General features: G+C 37.1%; 2 protein-coding genes and 1 pseudogene across 5 annotated transcripts; 2 read left to right on the forward strand and 1 right to left on the reverse strand.

Moving 5' to 3' along the window:
• The first annotated feature begins 905 nt into the window (after positions 1-905).
• LOC121244906 lies at positions 906-6,288 on the forward strand (annotated as a pseudogene).
• Positions 6,289-6,933: 645 nt separating this feature from the next.
• LOC121244391 (phosphatidylinositol N-acetylglucosaminyltransferase subunit A) lies at positions 6,934-13,425 on the forward strand. Of its 4 annotated transcripts, XM_041142453.1 has the most exons (11): positions 6,934-7,044; positions 7,176-7,248; positions 7,363-7,487; positions 8,965-9,100; positions 9,191-9,763; positions 10,316-10,470; positions 12,262-12,352; positions 12,487-12,603; positions 12,698-12,801; positions 12,920-13,010; positions 13,103-13,425. In XM_041142453.1, the coding sequence occupies exons 4-11, from the start codon at positions 8,981-8,983 to the stop codon at positions 13,202-13,204; spliced, it is 1,353 nt and encodes a 450-aa protein (XP_040998387.1). In that variant the 5' UTR covers positions 6,934-7,044; positions 7,176-7,248; positions 7,363-7,487; positions 8,965-8,980; the 3' UTR covers positions 13,205-13,425. The 4 variants fall into 4 exon arrangements, with proteins under 4 accessions (XP_040998387.1, XP_040998386.1, XP_040998389.1 ...); XM_041142452.1 differs by lacking the exon at positions 7,363-7,487; XM_041142455.1 differs by lacking the exon at positions 7,363-7,487 and having other exon boundaries at positions 13,110-13,425.
• Positions 13,426-14,291: 866 nt separating this feature from the next.
• On the reverse strand, positions 14,292-18,108 carry LOC121244390 (leucine-rich repeat receptor-like protein kinase TDR). Its single transcript, XM_041142451.1, has 2 exons — positions 15,303-18,108; positions 14,292-14,876 (listed from the first exon to the last, which is right to left on the reverse strand). The coding sequence occupies exons 1-2, from the start codon at positions 17,851-17,853 to the stop codon at positions 14,533-14,535; spliced, it is 2,895 nt and encodes a 964-aa protein (XP_040998385.1). The 5' UTR covers positions 17,854-18,108; the 3' UTR covers positions 14,292-14,532.
• Between the last annotated feature and the right edge of the window lie 3,670 nt (positions 18,109-21,778).

Genomic DNA, 21,778 nt, shown 5'->3' on the forward strand with positions numbered 1-21,778 from the left:
AATAAAATATCTAATATTGAATTTATATAACTAACAAGTAGAATTTCTATTGAATTATAAAATTTAAAAATAATTAATATTTAACTAGTTGATATTTATCTAAAATAGCAATATATTATATGCCTACATATATATATATTATTAATACATACACTTAATATGATAGAATATATCTATTTCATATATAGTTCCCACATACTAATATATGAAATTATTAAATTTTATCGACTAATTATTATACAAATTATAAAATATACCTATAAAGTATATTCACTATATAGATATAAGTAATTAGATTACATATTATATATTTAATTATAAAAGTGTTATGCTTATATTATTAGCTAATACATATATATGTATATATACATAAGTGTATGTATATATTTATTAGTATATGAATGAGTTTTAATCAAATCGAGCTAACAAGTCGACTCGAGCATAAATGAGCGAGCCTTAAAGAGCCTTAGTTGAGTTGAGTCGAGTTTTTTCGGGTATGTGTCGTTTACAAATCGAGTGGATATCTGCTTTCACGAATGAGTTTTTTTTTTCACGAGTCGAGTTCGATTCGAGTTTAATTGAGCGAATACTGAGCGGGCTATCGAGCAGACTGGTTCATTTATAGCCCTAGATGTTAGCAAAATCTATATATAGGGAATGCACGTGTAGAGAATTATATGTTGGGGACTGAGTTTAATTTGAAGTATTTTATCTAAATATAGGGAAAAGAATAATGGGAATGATCGAGCTGGTAAATGCTGAGAGTGGTCTAACCTTATATGTATATATACATATGCAACTTCCTTCCCTCGCTTTTCCCTCTCCAACGTTCATTATAAAGCAAATCCTCCTTTAGTTTGTTACTCATCTCTATCTCTTGCAACAAGTCTCTCTCATTCATCCTGTTTCTGATCTTTGTCTGATCTCTTGCTTTCTCCTTTCTCTATCTTTCTGATCTCCCTCCCAACTCTTTGTTTGGATGGAGGACGAGGAGGCCTAGGTCTCTCTAGAGAAAGTAGAGAGCAGGCCAGGATATTTCCTTGAAAAGAAAATAAGAAAAGAGGATCACCATCGATATTCTTTCTTCAACTACCAATTGTGATCTTCTTGGTTCTTTAGCTAGCTTTCACTATGGCCTCCGGATCAAACATCTCCTTGGAAGATGTGAAGAACGAAAACGTTGATCTTGTAAGCAAAATAACCTTTTCTTCTCTCATTACTATTGGCCTTTTCCTTTGAATATGGTCCCCTTTTTTGTTGGATATTGTTTTATGTATGAATAATTAAAAACCCTGTGGCTTAAATATGTCAAATGAATGGTCTTTGCTTTTAATGTTTTATCAGCCACCAATAGCTTTCATACATTCCAATGTGTAATTATATATATATATATATATATATATATATATATATATATTTTTTTTATTCATCAATGGTTTTATTAGTTTCTAGTTTTTTTTTATTCCCTCTACTTTTACGTTTTTTTTTTTTAAAATTCATAGAATTAACTAATCTCATAAAACCAGTTTTATAAGAGATGATTATTCATTCTTTATAAACATGCACAAGACCTTATTTACAGGCAATGTGAGATTATTCCTCAATACCCTCCCTCACGTGCAAGCCAGTATTTTTCCTGATTCTTATCACAGGATAAGTAGTGTGGGCCCCATTCATCCTGTGTCAGACTCTGATACCATGAAGAAATTCATGTGCCTAACTCATCTCATTAAATCAGTTCTATAAGAGAAGATTGTTCATTTCTTATAAACATGCAAAAAACTTTATCCATAGACAATATAAGATTATTTTTCAACACCTTTTTATTTTTATGAAAATATTTTTGGACGAGATGAACTTGGAAAATGTGGCAGGTTTATGAGAATTTTAATATTATTTCACTTTTTGGACATGTGATTTTATTTATTTTTGAAGTTAATGATATTAATAAGTTGTTAATTTCATGGATTTTGTGTGTGTAGGAGCGAATCCCGGTCGAAGAAGTTTTCGAGCAGCTAAAATGTACAAGAGACGGTTTGACAACAGAAGAAGGACAGAAGAGGGTCCAAATCTTTGGCCCAAACAAGCTTGAAGAGAAAAAAGAGAGTAAGCTTCTCAAGTTCTTAGGCTTCATGTGGAACCCCTATCATGGGTCATGGAGTCTGCTGCTATCATGGCCATAGCTTTGGCCAATGGAGGGGTAATACTCACGAATTTCTCTCGCTCTCTTTCTCTCTCTCTCACTCTCTCTCACTCATAATCATGGACAATACTTTGAACAATTCAGGGAAAGCCACCGGATTGGCAAGACTTTATTGGTATTGTTGTGTTGCTTATTATCAACTCAACTATCAGCTTCATTGAAGAAAACAATGCAGGCAATGCCGCAGCTGCTCTGATGGCAGGCCTTGCTCCCAAAACCAAGGTACATATACATGTCCATCCATAGATATATATGCCCACTACTTGCTGCTTCATTTAATGTTAAGATGATATAGAAACGATTATTTTGTGTTTATCTACAAACTACTCAATTTATAGGTGTTGAGAGATGGAAAGTGGACTGAGCAAGATGCAGCAATACTAGTACCAGGAGATCTTATCAGCATCAAGTTGGGAGATATCGTCCCAGCTGATGCCCGTCTCTTGGAGGGTGATCCGCTCAAAATCGACCAGTCTTCTCTCACTGGTGAATCCCTACCGGTAACCAGGAACCCAGGAGATGAGGTTTTCTCAGGTTCTACCTGCAAACAAGGTGAGATTGAGGCTATTGTTATTGCCACCGGCGTCCATACCTTCTTTGGGAAGGCCGCTCACCTTGTGGACAGCACCAACCAAGTTGGTCACTTCCAAAAGGTATACTAGCTAATAGTAATGCACGATACAATTTCTGAATATTTTTCTTTTTTAGTTAATATTTTGGGTGTTTGTTTATTTGATCAGGTGTTGACAGCCATTGGTAACTTCTGTATTTGCTCCATTGCAATCGGCATGGTTATTGAGATTATAGTGATATACTTGATCCAACACAGGCCATACAGAGAGGGTATTGACAACCTGTTGGTGCTACTCATTGGAGGCATTCCAATTGCCATGCCAACAGTCTTGTCCGTGACCATGGCTATTGGGTCTCATCGCCTGTCACAACAAGGTGCCATCACTAAGAGGATGACGGCCATTGAGGAGATGGCAGGGATGGATGTCCTCTGCAGTGACAAGACAGGGACTCTCACTCTCAACAAGCTCACTGTTGATAAGAGCCTGATTGAGGTTGGTGACTTGAGAAGGCCAAACAGTATCATTTACCAATGGAAAAAAATAGTATTCGACATGCTTTAATCGTATTGCTTAACATTGGTATGTTTCTAACCACAGGTGTTTCCAAAAGACGTAGATAAGGATACTTTAGTCCTACTTGCTGCTAGGGCTTCCCGGGTTGAAAACCAAGATGCCATTGATGCTTCGATTGTTGGCATGTTGGGCGACCCTAAGGAGGTACAAGATTCTATCCTCTTTTTGGCGGATGCATTTGATGCTGATTTACTTCCTATTCGTTTATATTTATTAACAATGGACTTTGCAGGCAAGAGCAGGAATCACTGAGGTGCATTTCTTGCCTTTCAATCCTGTGGACAAGCGCACTGCAATCACCTATATTGACCATGATGGAAACTGGCACCGATGCAGCAAAGGTGCTCCTGAGCAAGTAGAGAACCCCACCTTAAATCATTATAGCATTTCAATTCAAATATTCAATAAACTCCATTAGAAAAACTATTTCTTCCAGTTCAAGTATGATTTCTGACTATTTTACTTGTGTATCAGATTATTGAGCTTTGTGAGCTAAAAGCGGATGTGAAGAAGAAGGCACATGACGTCATTGACAATTTTGCTGAACGAGGTCTTCGTTCCTTGGGAGTTGCTCGACAGGTAGATTAATTAATTAAAAGTGTCCAACTTTTTGGATTTTGACTTGCACGAGTAAAATATCTTAGCTGAATTGAATTGGGCTATGCCCTCTCCATTTCAGACTGTTCCAGAGAAGACCAAGGAGAGCGCTGGAGGTCCTTGGGAGTTCTTGGGTCTCTTGCCCCTCTTTGACCCTCCAAGGCATGATAGTGCAGAGACTATCCGCCGGGCACTTGAGCTTGGTGTCAACGTTAAGATGATCACTGGTGACCAGCTTGCGATCGGAAAAGAGACCGGCCGAAGGCTTGGCATGGGCACCAACATGTATCCATCTTCCTCTCTTCTTGGCCAAAGCAAGGATGAGTCCATTGCCTCTATTCCTATTGATGAGCTCATTGAAAAGGCTGATGGGTTTGCCGGGGTCTTCCCTGGTAATAAAATTATCCTTTAACCTCTCTAGAGAACAATAGAGATATTTCATTGCCTACTACTATTAACAAATTCAAATTTGGGGCATACAGAGCACAAGTATGAGATTGTTAAGAAGCTTCAGGAAAGGAAGCACATTTGTGGGATGACCGGAGATGGTGTCAATGATGCCCCAGCACTCAAGAAGGCAGACATTGGTATTGCAGTGGCTGATGCTACCGATGCAGCCAGGAGTGCATCAGACATTGTCTTGACAGAGCCAGGTTTGAGTGTGATCGTGAGTGCTGTATTGACAAGCAGGGCCATCTTCCAAAGGATGAAGAACTACACAATTTATGCTGTTTCTATCACAATACGTATCGTATTGGGATTCATGCTTGTTGCTCTCATATGGGAATTTGACTTCTCTCCTTTTATGGTTCTCATCATTGCAATCTTGAATGATGGAACCATCATGACCATCTCTAAGGACAGAGTGAAGCCATCTCCTGTGCCTGACTCATGGAAGCTCAAGGAAATCTTTGCCACTGGGATTATCCTCGGGACCTACATGGCCATCATGACTGTGGTGTTTTTTCATCTAGCACATGACACAGACTTCTTCTCAGTAAGTGGATCACACTAAATTCTCTGGAGAGTGAAAAACTACTTTTATATCAATATAATTGTATATAGAAAATGGATGCTAAGAATTTAACCATTGTAGAAAACTTTTGGCGTGAGGCATATTGCTGATAGCCCGGAAGAACTTAACTCAGCCATCTACCTTCAAGTGAGCATTATTAGTCAAGCACTCATCTTTGTAACCCGATCAAGGAGCTGGTCCTTTGTGGAACGCCCTGGTTTCTTACTTGTTGCTGCCTTCATTGCAGCACAGTTGGTTAGTATTTTTATTTGTTACCGTGTGGAATCTACTCTTACCATTTGCTTGTGCATGATTACTCTTATCTTGTCCTAATTTTCCCACCTGTTCAAATAAGGTGGCCACTGCTATCGCTGTGTATGCACACTGGGGCTTTGCTAGGATCCATGGCATTGGATGGGGATGGGCAGGAGTGATCTGGATCTACAGCATCATTACATATATCCCGCTTGATATCCTCAAGTTCATCATCCGCTATGGATTGGCCGGAAAGGCCTGGGATAACATGCTCCAAAACAAGGTTCTTAACTACTCAACTCTATAATACTACGAAAGTCTACACGTTCTGCCAATGAATAATAGTATTCAATTTAGTTGTTTTTCATGGTCTAGAAAAATAATTGCAATTTCTTTGTTTATGTATATGATGAAAAGACTGCTTTCACAACAAAAAAAGATTATGGAAAGGGTGAGAGGGAGGCACAATGGGCAACTGCTCAACGTACACTTCATGGTCTCCAACGTCCTGAACAACTTTTCAATGACAAGAGCAGCTACAGCGAGTTGTCCGAGATTGCTGAGCAGGCCAAGAGACGAGCTGAAGTTTCCAGGTACTTTGCAAAACCAGCACCATTTTTAAGTCATCCCTGATTACATACGTGAAGTAGTACTTAAGAAGTCGAAACCCCCATGCCTAAACTACAAGAAACACCGTCCAAATTAAACTCGTCTTAATCTACAGGCTGAGGGAGCTACACACTCTCAAGGGGCACGTTGATTCGGTTGTGAAGCTGAAGGGCCTAGACATTGAAACGATCCAACAACACTACACGGTTTAAAAACACATTGTGAAAGATTGAACAAGCCCGACTTGTGGAGCAAGTCATGTGTGTAAGCTATTAAGGAAGATGGAGACCGATGGTGAAAGAAGCTGTTTGTAATCTTCTTTCCTTTTCTTTTATTAATTTTTATTGATCTATTTGCCATTTCTCATCAAAAGATTTTTAGGCTTTAGGCTTACATACAAAATATAATAATCCAGCTTTGTAGTCAATACGAAAATATAGAGAGATTGTGGTTTTCTTCTTCTTCTTCTTCTTCTTCTTTTCCTTTATGTTGGAGAAAAATTAATGTATTGTACTCTGCATCTTGTGGGTATGTCATCCACAAAACAAACCCTTTTCCTGAAATAAGCAGCAGAATATGTTGCTCCCCATAATAACCATCAATTATCTATCTATTGAAGAGTTTTGCTAGCTTTTGTTGAGCCATGCCATCAATGCATGTACTCAATGACCATACATCCAAAATCATTTGAAAGGTAAAGTAAATAATTTTAGACAATTTCGTTTTCTTTAATAAAATATTATTGAAAATTAACATGAACTACTCTTTTTTTTTTTTTATACACATCTTTTTTTTTTATACACATCACGCGAGTATGCGACTGGTCTGTTTGTTATGAAAAAAAATATTCGTAATTTTAAATTGTACGATCGTCGTATAATTATTTTATAAAAAGTAATAAAACATAAATTTACATTAAAAAAATTTTAATAATAAATTCTATTTTTTTTAAAACAATTATATTAAATCACGTCAACGCATTTGCTCATAAATGTTATTATTTAAACTTAACATTTATCCCTCCGCCATCACTCTCGCGTTCTCTCTCTATCGCTCTCTCCCCCTCTCTCGCGCGCGCGCTCTTTCCCCCTTGAGTTCTCTCTCTCTCTATCTCGCTCTCTCTCTCTCTAAGTCTCTGTTGATCTCCCCGTTCCGGTATTAGTTTCCTGGGTGACGAATGAAGGCCGCCGGAGCCAGCGCGCCGCCCAGCCACCAAGGTAATGTCTCGGCTTTTCTCTCTCTTTCTCCCCGTCCGATCTCGTTATCCCCGTCCGATTTCTCTCTCTCTCTCTCCGTGTGGTCCCTGACCATCTCGAACTCGGTTTTAACCTCTTTTTCAATGCCACAGGGAAACTCGAACGTCCCTAGACTCGACCTCGCTCCCGAATTCGACGGATCCACTGCAACGAGTTTTGGTTAAGGTACCCTCTAGTGTTACTCTTGTAATCGCAGTGTCGCACTGTAATTTCCATGAATTGTACGTTTGGTGCCCACTGGAAGTTGGGTTGTCTCTGTTTGTATGCTGGAAATTGCAGGTTGAGTGATTTCATGGTTGCTTTGTGTTCGGAGAGTCCCCTGTTTGTGCAATCGTGAGTGGAGGAGGGGATGGACGTAAAATGTGGGTTGGCGTTCTGATGTATCGGGAGTAAGATTGTAAATGGTAATATACGTTGTGGTGAATTTTAAGCGAATCCAAGGAATTTGGGTTAATCTATTGATGAAGTAGCGAGTTTTGGGCATTGTGCCCGGGTCATTAGAAACCCAAGGCACCATGTTGGACTATTTTGGTTGATGGGCTGTTTATGGGCTCATATTGAGCTATAGTCGGACTTTAGAATTTTGTTAGTTAGAATGGCGTTTTGTTGGAATGAGTTACTAATATATTAGTGGTATTTTTTGGATTAGGTCATTACACTACTATTGTTCGAGTTCAAACCTTAGGTAGTAGATTGCAAAAGTCAGGTAAGCAGCGCTCTTATGCTAGATTTTTTCGAAAACTGATTGAGGTTAATTTTGTGAAAAACCTGCATATTTCGTTATGAAAACAGTCTCGGTTATTTTATGCACTAGTCTTTGTATCTGAACTTTGAAATCTGACATTTTATCATGCTTGTGTTAACATGAGCAATTTTTTTACCATGTTCCTCTATTGCCTAAAATGTAAATAATGAAATCTAAAGTTTTTATCTGCTTATATAATATTTATATGCTCAGTACTTGTTCGAATATGACATTGCATCTAAAAATTTTTAGGTATACAATTTTGTTCTACTATGGTTACGGGCATTACCACGGGAGATAATAGTGGCCTTTGATTTCTGACCTTGTCATGGGTGTAAAATGGTGGCCTCTGATGTTTGACCTTGCCACAGTTGTAAAATGGTGGCCTCTGTTCTAAGTGCAATCACTTTGGTGACAAAGTGATTTATGTTCTTCTTAGCTATCCACAGGATACATAACCCTGCCATGGGGTTAAACATGGCCTCTGTATTTGTTTCTGATGTTGTTTCAGTACGCTTGTGCGTAAGGTCTTTTGTATACATTATTATTGTAATGAAATGCTTCTGAAAATGCCATTGCCATGTATTTTAGAATTGTCTTTTTTTGCATTTTGTAACTGGCTCATGCTTACACATAAGTATAGGTTTGTTGCTTATTGAGTCAGTGGAAGCACCGCTTTATCTCTATCATCTTTTTTAGATGATTGATGGTTGTGACAATTGGAATAGATGATACGTGACAGGAATATAGGAGAAAGGTGAGATAAGTGCAAAGTGTCATAAGTGGATCTGTATGACTTAAAAGAAAGTTTGCCAATGTTTAGTTTATCCTACTTAGAAGAATTTTTTAGACACTAGATATTGGAGGACTTTTTGCATTTAAGTTTTTATTATTGTGGATTTCAGGTTAAAGGGATCACCCCCAGGTATAAGGTGTGACACTACATGCCCATATTCCAAAAGTACCCAATACTTATTCCTTACCTAGAGCCTTGGAATAATAAATGCTCATACTAATTTTGTTAGACATATCTTGGATATGATATAACTTCGTGTATCGTCTACTGGTAGTATACCTCCTCATTGTATGCTTGAACAGAATGCCATATCACAAATAAAAGGTTATCATTATTGCAGGCAAATCGAATGCTAAATGGGGGAACCAAAAAGGCACAGAATACTCATGGTCTCTGATTTTTTCTATCCCAACTTTGGTGGTGTGGAGAATCACATATACTATCTGTCACAATGCCTACTGAAGCTTGGCCACAAGGTCAGGGAGTGTCATTTTATTTGTTGGCTCTACTCCTTCCTCCTCCCGTGGCCATTGGTGACAAAGACTTTCTTTTACCCTGTTGTGCAGGTGGTAGTTATGACTCACGCCTATGGAAATCGTTCTGGGGTGAGATATATGACTGGTGGCCTGAAAGTATACTATGTACCATGGAAACCATTTCTTATGCAGAATACATTACCGACCTTCTATGGGACACTTCCAATTATAAGGACTATCCTTATTCGAGAAAAAATATCACTAGTTCATGGACATCAAGCCTTTTCAACTCTTTGTCATGAAGCTTTGATGCATTCTCGCACCATGGGCTGCAGGGTTGTATTTACTGATCATTCACTCTATGGTTTTGGTGATGTTGGAAGCATCCACATGAACAAGGTATTGCAGTTTACTTTAGCAGATGTAAGTCAGGCCATTTGTGTTTCTCATACAAGCAAAGAAAACACTGTGCTACGTTCAGGTCTACCACCAGAAAAGGTCTTTGTTATACCTAATGCTGTTGACACTGCTATGTTCAAGCCTGCCCTGGAGCGGCCTAGTGATAACGAAATTGTTATAGTTGTGATTAGTAGATTGGTTTATCGGAAGGGTGCTGATTTGCTTGTTGAAGTCATTCCAGAAGTTTGCCGTTTATATCCTAATGTGAGTTACCTAGCGTTTGTTATTGGATTTCAATTCAGATTTGTTGGCTTATATACTTGGTTTCATTTTATTCATTGATATGGGAATTGCATGAACTGTGCACTGATTCCATGCCCACTGTAAGTATTGGATCCTTGCTTCTCTATTAGCAATTTATAAAGTCAATAAGAGATTGTAGAGTCAGTATCACTTGATTGGGTGAAATATGACTGCTCAAATTCTTCACTCATGCCCGTGAGCTGGATATTTCCATGCACCATAGCTCTGTAAATTAGCAATTCTGTGTAGGAAGAATGCCTAACAACTTTTTGATAGCAAGTTTCAAAGATCATACCTTGGATTCATTAAATCAACATATATTTGATGTGCCCTATCTATAACTAGTTTGTATACATTATTTTATCCTCAATGAACTCATTAAGAGATATATATTAAGGGTTCACCCTGTAATGGGTTGGGGGTGTTCATTTTACAGGATTAGGGATTTTATTCAATTGTTGGGTTATATGAAAAGGAGATTGCCTTTTGTTGAAATTTGAATTCTGTATTAAGGTCCGTTTCATTGTTGGAGGAGATGGACCCAAAAGGGTGCGGTTAGAACAGATGAGAGAGAAGCATTCTCTTCAAGATCGAGTTGAAATGTTGGGTGCTGTACCCCATGCTCAAGTACGGTCTGTCTTGATTTCTGGCCATATATTCTTAAACAGGTAGTTATTCTTAGAAGTTCTTCCCATATTAATTTATTTTTACATTAAGAAGTATACTCAATTTTGTAGCTAGAGATAGTTACTTGAAATTATGGTTGTTTGTAAAGCCAAAATATCTGCTCATTCTATAGTTGGATATAATGATTGCAAATTTTTTAAATTAATTTTTCTAATAAAACTTAACAATTGTAGAAAGTGAGAAATAAGAGTATCTCTGACCCTGCACAAATGAGTATAATAACATTGTTACTGAATTTGTAACAGGTAAGTCTGTTGCATGCTATTTTTAATTTGTTGCCCAGGTTTCCCTTCCAAGTTCCACATATACTTTTCAGAATGTTAAAATTGTGATCTCTTTCAGATGAACAATGTATGGGAGGAACCATCTCATTTCATAAGTACATTTCAATCTTAGGCCTTGTTTGTTTTTAGAAACCATCTCATCTCATCTCATCTAATCATTACAACTTTCCCAAATTCCCACACAAAATAAAATAAACAATTCAACTTTTTCAAATCTCAAAACAAAAATTATATTAAAAAATTCTATTCTAACAATATTTTAGTCAACTTTCAACTTTCATCTCATCTCATTTGTGTAAACAAACGAGGCCTAATGTTTTTAATATTCCTCAGCCAACCATTCATCAATGAGACCATGCCATGTTGCATTTGGAATTGTGGACACTTGTGCTGGAGTAGAAAAAGGTAGCATAAAATCTGCTCTTGAAAGTAGTCAGAAAGAGCAAGTTTTTATTATACATAGCAGCTAAAGATAGATGAGCCATCCATCTTCCCATGTCAAAGGAACAAAATAGTGCATGAGCCAACACTCCCATGTAGAGGTCTGCGGTGCTGATCCTTATTGCAAGGTGATTTTTTTTTGGATCCGTGATGGCTGCTTCATACCTGATGGAATCCTAAACGGCCTTGTTGGTGTCTCCTCAATCATGGTGAAGACTCTCAGAGTTGTTCTTTCAGAGTCCCATCACTTATTTACTTGGAAGCTGTCCGGAGAGAATTCCAAAATGTCTGCCAACTCTTTTAGTGCCAACTCTTTAAAAGTTTATAAAAGAGGCCATAAAAGGTTAATTCATGTCAAATAAATTGCTGAAATGTACAAAAAATAAATGATATAGTTAATTCCTTGCTAAAAATTAAAGGAACAGTGACACAAGATGAACCTTTATCTCTACTTGATTTGCTTGATAGACTAATGAGGCTTCCCCTTTCATTTTCCCCAAGGTTCAACTTTAAGTTGTTTGTGAACCACCAATTCTTGAGATGAGCCACAAAAATCTGTAAATAAGTCTTGGATAATGGATGATACTTTTCCTCTGTTTAGCTCTGTATATGATACACGTATAACCATTGACTGGATGCTCAAGTGTTTGGCTACCAAGAATGTTTGGAAATATTTGAGAATCATGAGAATTTGTTTGAGATCAGGTTTTGGGAAATGAGAGAGAAAAAGTAGAGTAAAAATATTTTTTAAAATACGTATTGTATTGGAGTTTGTGAAAATGAATAGATAAGGTTAAAATGTTGTTTGAATATAATTTTTTAATATTATTTTTGTTTTGAAGTTTGTAAAAGTTGTATTGAGTTGTGTTTGAGTAATGATTAGGTAATGATTATTTCATTTAAAATTTGAGATAGGAAAGTATTTTGTGTTTGAATGATGTTTAGGAATGAAGTTATGACAAATTTGTGTTACCCAAACATGCCATTTTTGCAAATTTTGAGAACACATGGTCTATTTGTCTGGTCTGATTTTTTCCCTTTTTGCAGTTCTTTAACAGAAGCTTTTTGCATAGCCATATTAGAAGCTGCTAGTTGTGGATTATTAACAGTTAGCACACGTGTCGGAGGGGTTCCAGAGGCATGTATAATGAGATGCTTCTCCTGTGCTTGGTTGATATTATAAATACTTCACTCTCTTGTAAACGACGTCTTTATTAGAATAGTTGAGTTCCTGCACACTTTAATTTAGCTTAAACCCTTCTGTCTTCATAGGTTCTACCGGATGACATGGTTGTGCTTGCAGAGCCAGATCCTAGTGATATGGTACTAGCAATCAAGAAGGCGATATCTATACTTCCCACGATTGACCCACAAGTAATGCACAATCGTGTGAGTGCATTATTTAAATGCTCTTTGGTCTTTCTGAAAAACTTTACTTGTACAGTGGCCAATTTGTTCATTTTGCTTCTTCATTTTCTTATAGATGAAGAAGCTCTATAATTGGCATGATGTTGCGAAACGGACAGAGATTGTCTATGACCGTGCCCTGAAATGCTCAAATCAAAGTCTTCTAGAACGGCTCTCACGGTATGATGTTAACAGTATTTCATTTGAATGGATGCTCAAGCGCTCTGTTAAAGCAACTAGTTGTTAAAACACATTGGCTAATTTATGTGGTCGTTGATGGCCTTAATTTGTTTGCTAGGTACCTCTCATGTGGAGCTTGGGCAGGCAAGCTGTTTTGCATGGTTGTGGTGATTGATTTTTTATTATTCCGATTACTGCAACTATGGCAGGTACGTAACATAATGTTTCTTCATGTATTCTTTCCCTTGCTGCATTATCTTCCTTTGCATACTGTATTCATCTCCCATTCTTATTCCATAAGCCTGCAGAGGATATCGAGGTGGTACCTGATATTCTTCTGTCCCAAGATGAAGATAAGAGGGATGCTGCCAAACTTGAGTCTTCAACAATGACCAATGCTTGAAATGCTTTTATTTTGAGATGTTTGGTTGTTTTGCATTCCTGTACTGATAAGGTGATTTGGTATCAAAGTATAAACTCCATCCTGCATGTAATTAATACTAACCCAGATTTCTAACCACCAAATTGAAAAGATGATTGTTTTTTTATCATATTATTTTGCACTAGAGATTGATATTGACCTCTACTTGGATAAGAGGGTGGTGATTGGAAGTTGTACAGTCAGTTTGGATGTTATTTTTATTTGATCTTGGTAGAGTTTTGTTTTTTGGGATTGGGATGAGGAACTCAGATGGTTTGGTTTTTTCAACTAGGTCTTGAGTCATATTCAAGAGTGTGTAGATTCCAAACCGTAACTGGAAGACATGGCAATAAGAAGTCATTGAATCATAGTCATTTGGACCGAGTCGAATATTTCTAACAAAGTCTAATATTTCTAGCACTTTAATATTACAAACATATCGGTTTAGTCTAGTCGGGGTGAACCGAATCATTGATTGTTTCCGTTCTTAACGTCGGAGGACCGACGATTGACCTGTTTTGTCAGAAAAAACAGACTGATACTGTCCTAGTTTCATACCACCCATATTCTGTTCCGATTATAATATTGAAGAAAAAATTGCAAAAAATAAAATTAAAACAGAATTTTTCGATTATCTTTGGGGTGTAAGCGTGAGTGATTACAGGGTTTTTAACTGTTCTGCTATCAGGATCAGAGCTTTTCGTGCCATTCCTTTCATGTAGACCTTTTGTTGTTTTGCTCAAAGCTTATAAAGTATCCCTATCAGCCTAAAAAGTTCGATGAATAGTCTAATTTGCTTGTTTGTCCACTCCTGGGAATAATGTTATTGTGCATCATGACTCTCGAAATGGACCTCCGGCAACAACTTCAACCTCTGATGTATAGCCTCCTACAGTTCAATCCATTTATCAGTTGAACGGAATGTAACCTGAACTGAGATTTCCATGGGAATTTGAAAAGATGAGTCATTCTGAAGAGACAAGTCTCCTTGGAGTTTAATTGAAAAAGTTAAATTGTTTGGGAGTGGAAAATCCTTCGAAACTATCCTGGTATAAAATAAGTGAAAACATTCATTAAAAATAAATAAATAAATAAAATACGTCCCCCACAACGGCCAACACCAAGAGGATTGCTGAAGGGTACCAACCTTATAGGCCACTATTATACAGCAAAACAGTTGTAATATTTATGACAAAAAGGCAAGCTATATAGGGACCAAAATCAAATACCTACGCACAGACACTCTTATCAGCTAACTATTTGCATATTAGTAATTTTGCTTTAATATGGTAATATGTAACAAACAGAAATCATAGCCTCCCTGATTGAGAGGTGATCATGTTATTGTCTTGTGGCTTCAACCCTGACAACAGCTTCAGTGCATCTTCCATGGATGGCCGATCACATGTCCTGCTCCTTGTACAGAGAAAAGCAACTTCAAGAATCAATTTGATCTCCTCTCGCACAGTGATATTGTTGGAATCAACTTCATTCTCATTGTAAATTTCTCTCAAAAGAACCTCCCTTGGCTTCTTGTGGAAGCTTGTTCCTGTATTTGTCGACTTGCCATTGGTTAAAATTTCCAGAATGATATCTCCGAAGTTGTAAACGTCCATGTAAAGCTCCTCTTTAATGGCTGCACTATTGAACTCACCTGTCCAAACATAAGTGAACATACCTTAAGCTTAATTTCTAGCTATTGAATAGAGACTATGAGAATACTGTAAATGAAGCAAACAGAGGCCAAGAGAGAAATATATCAGACTGGAATGAATCTCTTCCACATGCCTTTATTGTCTCTGTAGGCAAAAATCGACTGGTTTTGATGTTATATTCGAAAATAGTATAAGTAATTTGCTATTCTCGATTGTATTCTGTGATTGCCAAGGAATAATATTCTTGACACTCCACTAATTATATGTATAAAGCATATATACATGTCGTTCAGACATTCTCCTTAATCTTTGAATGTTTGGCGAAAGCTCTAATTTGTTTGTTTGACACAAAGGACTAAGCTGTTTATAGACAAGAATCCTCAGATCAGCCTACATGATGTACTAGATGAAAGAACAATGCGTACCTGTTTCCTTGTTGGAGACTGCTGGAGATGAACCTTTATTCAACTGTAGCAGATATTTGAACCCAAATTCTGCCAGATGGGGTTCAGAGTTTTCGTCAAACACTATGCTACTCGACTTCAGGTCTCCATGAGGAATTGATGGATAACAGTCATGATGAAGGAAGCAAAGTCCCTTTGCAATCCCAACTATAATTTTGTACTTGGCTGTCCAGTCTCTTTTCGTTCTTATTTTCTCAGCTAAATTCCCATTTGGCAAGTAATCGTACAATACATAAGCCAAATGCTTATTATAGCAAAATCCCAGCAATCTAGTCAAATTCTTGTGCCTCGCATTTCCCATTCGTGTTATGAGCTCTGACATTTCCCTCATTCTCTTAGCTTCCCATTCGATTTTCCTCACCAGAACTGTTATACCTGTAGGCAGGACTGCTTTGCATGCTGAAGCTGAAGGTGCTTGCACTGTTTCTTTGGATTCTGTAGAACTGAAGCTCCTCAAAACATCGTTTGCTGTGAATCGAGGGAGTCCAGGAAACGAGACAATCTTCCACTGGCCTTTAAATCCTCGCTGGAGATAAACTATACCAAGAGCCGATGCTGCAATGAATATAACCACCCCTGCACACAGTAGCAAGACCCAAATAATCTTACCTGTGCCTTTGGTTCCCAAAATTGCCATTGAACCAGCACATGGTCGGAGGGGTGCTCCACAGAGCTGTGGATTTCCAGCAAATGCACTGCTACCCATTGATCTAAATAGCTTTTCGGAGGGAATGGAACCAGAGATTTCATTGAAAGACACATTCAGAAGTACCAAGCTTGAAGAACTGCCGAACTTTACAGGTATTGGGCCATTGAAACTATTGTGTGATAGGTCTAGGACACCAAGAGCAGGAAGACTTGCAAGCTCTTCAGGTATCTGGCCTGACAAATTATTGTTTCCTAAATCCATCCTCTCTAGGGCCCGGCAATTAGAAACACTTTTCGGGACATTTCCTGATAAATTGTTCATGTTCAGTTCGACAACAGAAATTGATTTGCAAGCTTGGAATGCAGGAAGATTGCCTGAGATACTACAAGAGGACGCTGAAAAGTTTTGAAGATGTGGCAAGGACCATAATTGTGAAGGGATTACGCCTCCCAATTCTGGGTTGTTGGAAATATTGAGATATTGAAGCTTGGAAGCCTGGGATATATCTGCGGGAATCCCTCCTGTAAACTTGTTCATCGACAAGTCCACATAAGTGATATCGGAAAGATAGCTGAATCTTAAAGGGATCTCACCTGAGAACGAATTATCTTCAAGTCGAAGACGAACAAGTGAATAACAATTTGAAAGTGATTGTGAGAGACTGCCAGTAAATTTATTCGAAAACAAGATCAACTTCGACAGCATGTCTCCTGAACATATATCAGGAGGAACGCTACCTATGAAATTGTTTGTGGAAACATCCACCCATTGGAGTTTGGAGTGTCTGCCCAAGCTCTGTGGAAGTGGCCCAGAGAAGAAATTGTTCCATATAAGAAGAGTCTCGAGTGATGGGAGTTCTGCAATGCCTTCAGGGACAGTGTCATTCATCTCGTTGTACATAAGACTGAGCAGTTTCAGGTTCTTCAACTCTGCAAAGCTCTCTGGTATAGGCCCAGAAATTTGGTTATCGGAAAGATCCAAGCTTGTGAGAGGCATGATTCTACTGAACTCCCATGGTATCAGTCCAGTTAGCTGATTTCGGAAGAGAAAAAGTGAATGCAGCTTGGTGAGATTGGAGAGTTGCTCTGGTATTGGGCCAGAGAGGTTTGCACCGGCAATATCAAGATACCGAAGCTCGCTCATGTTGCCCAATTGCCATGGAATACTTCCTTCGTAAGTGTTGTAGCCAATCTCCATATGGGTCACTGTTTTGAGTTTACCCAGTTCTGGTGGTATATTGCCACCGAGAGAATTTCCTGCCAGGTGAAGAAACTCAAGGCTCTTGAAAGAACCATATTCTGATGGGATCGGCCCCTTGAAATAACTTCCAGCCAAATTAAGAACCTTGAGATAGTCAAGCTGCGAAGTTTCAACAGGCAATGGCCCTGAAAAGCTGTTGCTGAAGGCATCAAACACAGCCAAGTTCCGGAGACCAGATATTCCACCAGGAAAGTGACCAGAAAAGTTGTTTCTCCTGATATCTAAGCTTCTTAGGCTGGTGAGGTTGAAAATTTCTGCAGGAAGCTGCCCAGAGAAAGAGTTGTGGCTGAGGTTGAGATCAACAAGCTCAGTGAAGACATCAAAATGCTTCCCTGACATCACACCAGCAAGATTCTTCATAGACAGGTCGAGACCAATAACAAAGGTATTGTTCTTGTTGCAAGTGATGCCAGACCAAGAACATGCAGATATTTCTCCAGGTACCGAGTTCCCTCCAGAAGGCAAAAGCCAGTCATTCAAACTGTGATAGTCATCTACGAGCTCAGATTTTAAACTCAGAAGGGCCTCCGAGTAGGGATCAATGCCTGAGACCACTACAATGAACATGGAAGCAAGGAAAAGAAAGCACTGGAAAATCTCCATTGGAACTCGCAGTGCATTGGAGGGACAATTGTAAACCCACCAGCAAAGAAAATTGTGTCAGTTTATAATAAGAAGACTGATATTTGTTTCATCGGTAAAAAATACATTGGGACTAGAGAAAGTAAGTTCAACTGTGCATAATAAGAGGAGGGAGAATCAGTGATACGAGACTATTATTACTGGATTGCTTTTAGGGGCAAGAGGGGGACCTATGTGTGTTTGTTTATTCGGATGGTGTTGGCCATTAGGAAATAAAGCTTTCATATCTTGGGGCGGCATCTGTTTTCTTTCTTTTCAATGGAGAGAATCCAATAAGCTAGCAAGCAGCAGTGACTCATTTTGAATTGGTATTTGAACACTGTGGGGCATGAATTAGAATCATCTATATCTTTGTTTTATCTTTTATGAAGTAAAAATAATAAAGCCGTCTTGTGTGGTCATTGTCCTGCATTGAACAGACTGAAGCAAATTGCTGAAAGTTAATTGGAGCATTATGTAAGAAAGGCATATCGAAAACTGAAAATGGGCAGTTGTATATTGGTGATATTGCCATTGGCTTGATCTTTGACCCTTTTTTTTTTATTATTATATTTAATAATTTTTTACCATTTCTTTTCCATGGCAATTATTTCTGCCATCATAATCCATAATGCATGGGGATAAAGATAGAACGTGAAAGGAATATTATGACGTGATTATGTTGCCACTAAAAAGGTTTGGGCATAGTCATGTGGATCGAAGTGTAGACGTGCCCAATTAGGGCTTAATGAAGTAAAGATATTAGGGGTTAGATTCTAAACCCGACATAAACCCTCTCTATATATATTATATGGAACTAGTTAGCTAGGGGCCTTAGAGCGTTTTGTGTATTTTCTTTATTTCTACTGTGATACTCTATATGATAAGGATAATAGTAGGTGATGAATAAGATCACACATTATTTAGAAATGAAAAGTTCTAACTCTTTATAAGATTTCAATAGGGTTCTAATTATATCATTGATTAGTCTTTTTAGAGTATAAACTACGTAGTTTGAGCCTTTCACTGGAATGTTACATCTACCATGATTGTTAAGAAAGAAAAGTTAATAAAAAGAACAAAATCCAACCAATTAGTTCTTGATTTGAAGTTTTTTTTTAAAGGAGATGTTTTATGAATCGACCTATTAATTCATTTTTGTCGTAGGAAACTAATTTGATATTTAACTATATATATATATATATATATATATATATATATTGTTACCGTTTATGCATGCATGGTGTCCATTACATGTGTACATGATCACGTGGAATATAACGCATGCATGCATGGGGATAAATTAAAGAACGTGAAAACTGGAATGTTATTGCATGATTGTGTTACCACTGATAAGACTCAATTGCCTTGGGGAAAACATAGTATATATATTGGAGTACAGGCGTGCATGCCATTGCCATCTAAACGGCTACAAATTAAAAAATCATCCTGCTTTTGCATTAACTACGCTGTAAAGGGATAATCCCATGCATGCATCTTGCAAGCTTGCTTTAAATATTGTTTTAAATTAAAGTAGCATTTATCCCGAGAGCTATGACTTCAAATTTTGATTGAAGTATAAGTAGTGATGCTTTTAACGCATGCAATACCAAAATAGTGATCATATATCATGATGAGTCTGTTCTTAAAAATTAAATTAAATATTGAACTCATTTTTTAATTAAAATAAAAAATCTCATCAAACCCTAGCTAGGTCTATGGAGCGGTTAATTGGCAGATGACATTACAAGAAAACTGTTTATTTGTGATCAACAAAAATGACTATTTTCTATTAAAATGAGCTCATTCTCGTCACAAATAGTCATTCTCATCACAAATAGTCCGTCACACATGCTCATTTTTTTTTATAATGTGAAGATCAGTTGGTCCCTTCTTATTCATAATGGTAGAATATTGATGCAACTATTAATTAATGGAAGGTTCTTAGAGAATTAGTAAATCTGTGTTGGCACAATGCATGCCAACCTCTTCAGGTGCTCTCAGGACTCAATTTAATTCGATCGATGATGCTATTTTTAGTGATGTGCAAAGAGTATTAATTTGATGGTATTTCGCTCCAAATTTGATAATTAATGAAAGATTATATTTGTCTGTAATATTATTCAATATATACAGTACTGTAAGATGGTTGATATTTCAGAAACTAATTGTACTGCATGCACATTATAATAAAGATTTGTCCTACAGTAAAAATATATTTAAATCAAATGAATGAAGAGCAATAGAGAAAAGAAAAGGGCAGGGGTACTTAATATAGATTTTTAATAATGTTATTTAACATCTCAATTTTCATTTTAATTTTTATTATCCTCTTATCATCTTATGATGTAGTATTAGATGATTAAAAATTATTTATTATATTTTACTTATAAATTTATTATCTAATATTATATTATAAGATAATAGAAGATGATATGAATTAAAATGATGAATATATATATATATATATTAATATATGTCAGCATAATATAGACAAGGCATGCATAGTCGACCAGGATGTACCAAGCTTTTGAGGTGACAGTAAGAGGTGCGGGCCGGAAGGACGTGTGTTGGGGATAAAAGCAGTACCCTTTTTCTTGATCTATGATGAGCAACCAACCCTTTTGTGTCCTTCTACTACATAAAACAGGTAACCCCCCTTCTTGACATGTGTGAACTTTGGCAGACTCTCAGTGATTCCTCACACCTGCCAAAAGGGTTGAGAGACTTAAGAATGATGAGATATTGATTTTAATTTTTCGAGGATTTTTTTTAAAAATATTTCTGTGATTTCTGTAAAAAGTTGGTAATAAAATGACATATATTTGCAGAAATTAAAGATACCTAGTCCTTTTAACTTTCTTTTTTTCTTTTTTTGACATTCCTAGTCCTTTAACTTTCATGTAGCTGTATTGTCATCATTATTTAAACTTTAGGTGAGAAAATTATCATTGATTACACACGTGAGACTGTAGGGAACCTTATTGTTGTGTTCAAGGGCCATGGAAAGCAAAGAAAGAAAGGTATATGGGTCGTCAAAAGAACATATTAATCACATCGGAGTCAATATATCTTTAAAAAAAAACCCCATATATTAAGTGCGGTGCATAGAATTCATAATTGATGTGCTGAAGTTTCAATTTCTTTAATTTTTTTTTATTATTACAAAAAAGTATATTTATTAAATGTGAATCGGGGTATAAAATATGGAGAGACTCAACATTCGTCCTATAACTGTTAAAACAGTGCAAAACAATAGATAAAAAAAAGAAGAGGAAATGAAAATTGAAAAGGTTTTGATGTTTTCATAAGCGCAAAAGATGTCAATATATATATATATATATATATATATATATATTTACTCATATAAGCCCAATATCACTAAAAATCTAATAAAAAATAAGAGAGAATATCCAAAATAACACTACATGCCACCATTCAAATAGTCACTATCTAATCTAATCTAAATCTACCCATCCTCACTTGCAGAATATTAGAGGAAAAATTACTCACAAATACAAGAATCCTGGCCATGAGAAAATAGGAGAAAAATAGTACCATTTGCAAATGGGAGACTTGACCAAGATGGTATCATGATCTTCGACTATCAACCAAACCTATCAATTCTCTTCTCCCAAACAGATCACCTTGGAAAATTGAATCTCTACACCTTACGACAAAGTAAAACATGAGTCAAACCACCATGAAATAAACCTCCAGAATTGAATTAAACATAAAATGTCCCAAAGATCAGTGCAAGAATTCCTCTCACATACAGGCCGCAAACGAGAGTTTCGAAACACATAATCTGGGTGGCTCGGTTCATCATCGTCAATATTAAATAGCAACCTTCCCTCGTTATCTTCTTTTGGGTCCTCCACAGCTTCGCCATCACAACCCAAGCACC

The sequence above is a fragment of the Juglans microcarpa x Juglans regia genome, chromosome 8S (assembly GCF_004785595.1).
Source record: "Juglans microcarpa x Juglans regia isolate MS1-56 chromosome 8S, Jm3101_v1.0, whole genome shotgun sequence".
NCBI lineage: Eukaryota > Viridiplantae > Streptophyta > Magnoliopsida > Fagales > Juglandaceae > Juglans > Juglans microcarpa x Juglans regia.

What these genes read in the sequence shown, in the direction of transcription:
- LOC121244391 (XM_041142453.1), top strand. Translation starts at nt 8,981, where the DNA reads ATGGGGGAACCAAAAAGGCACAGAATACTCATGGTCTCTGATTTTTTC. An exon ending in GTGTCGGAGGGGTTCCAGAG is followed by an intron (nt 12,353 to 12,486) that starts GCATGTATAATG and finishes CTGTCTTCATAG; the next exon opens with GTTCTACCGGATGACATGGT. An exon ending in GATTACTGCAACTATGGCAG is followed by an intron (nt 13,011 to 13,102) that starts GTACGTAACATA and finishes TTATTCCATAAG; the next exon opens with CCTGCAGAGGATATCGAGGT.
- LOC121244390 (XM_041142451.1), bottom strand. Translation starts at nt 17,853, where the DNA reads ATGGAGATTTTCCAGTGCTTTCTTTTCCTTGCTTCCATGTTCATTGTA. An exon ending in AGTCTCCAACAAGGAAACAG is followed by an intron (nt 14,877 to 15,302) that starts GTACGCATTGTT and finishes ATGTTTGGACAG; the next exon opens with GTGAGTTCAATAGTGCAGCC.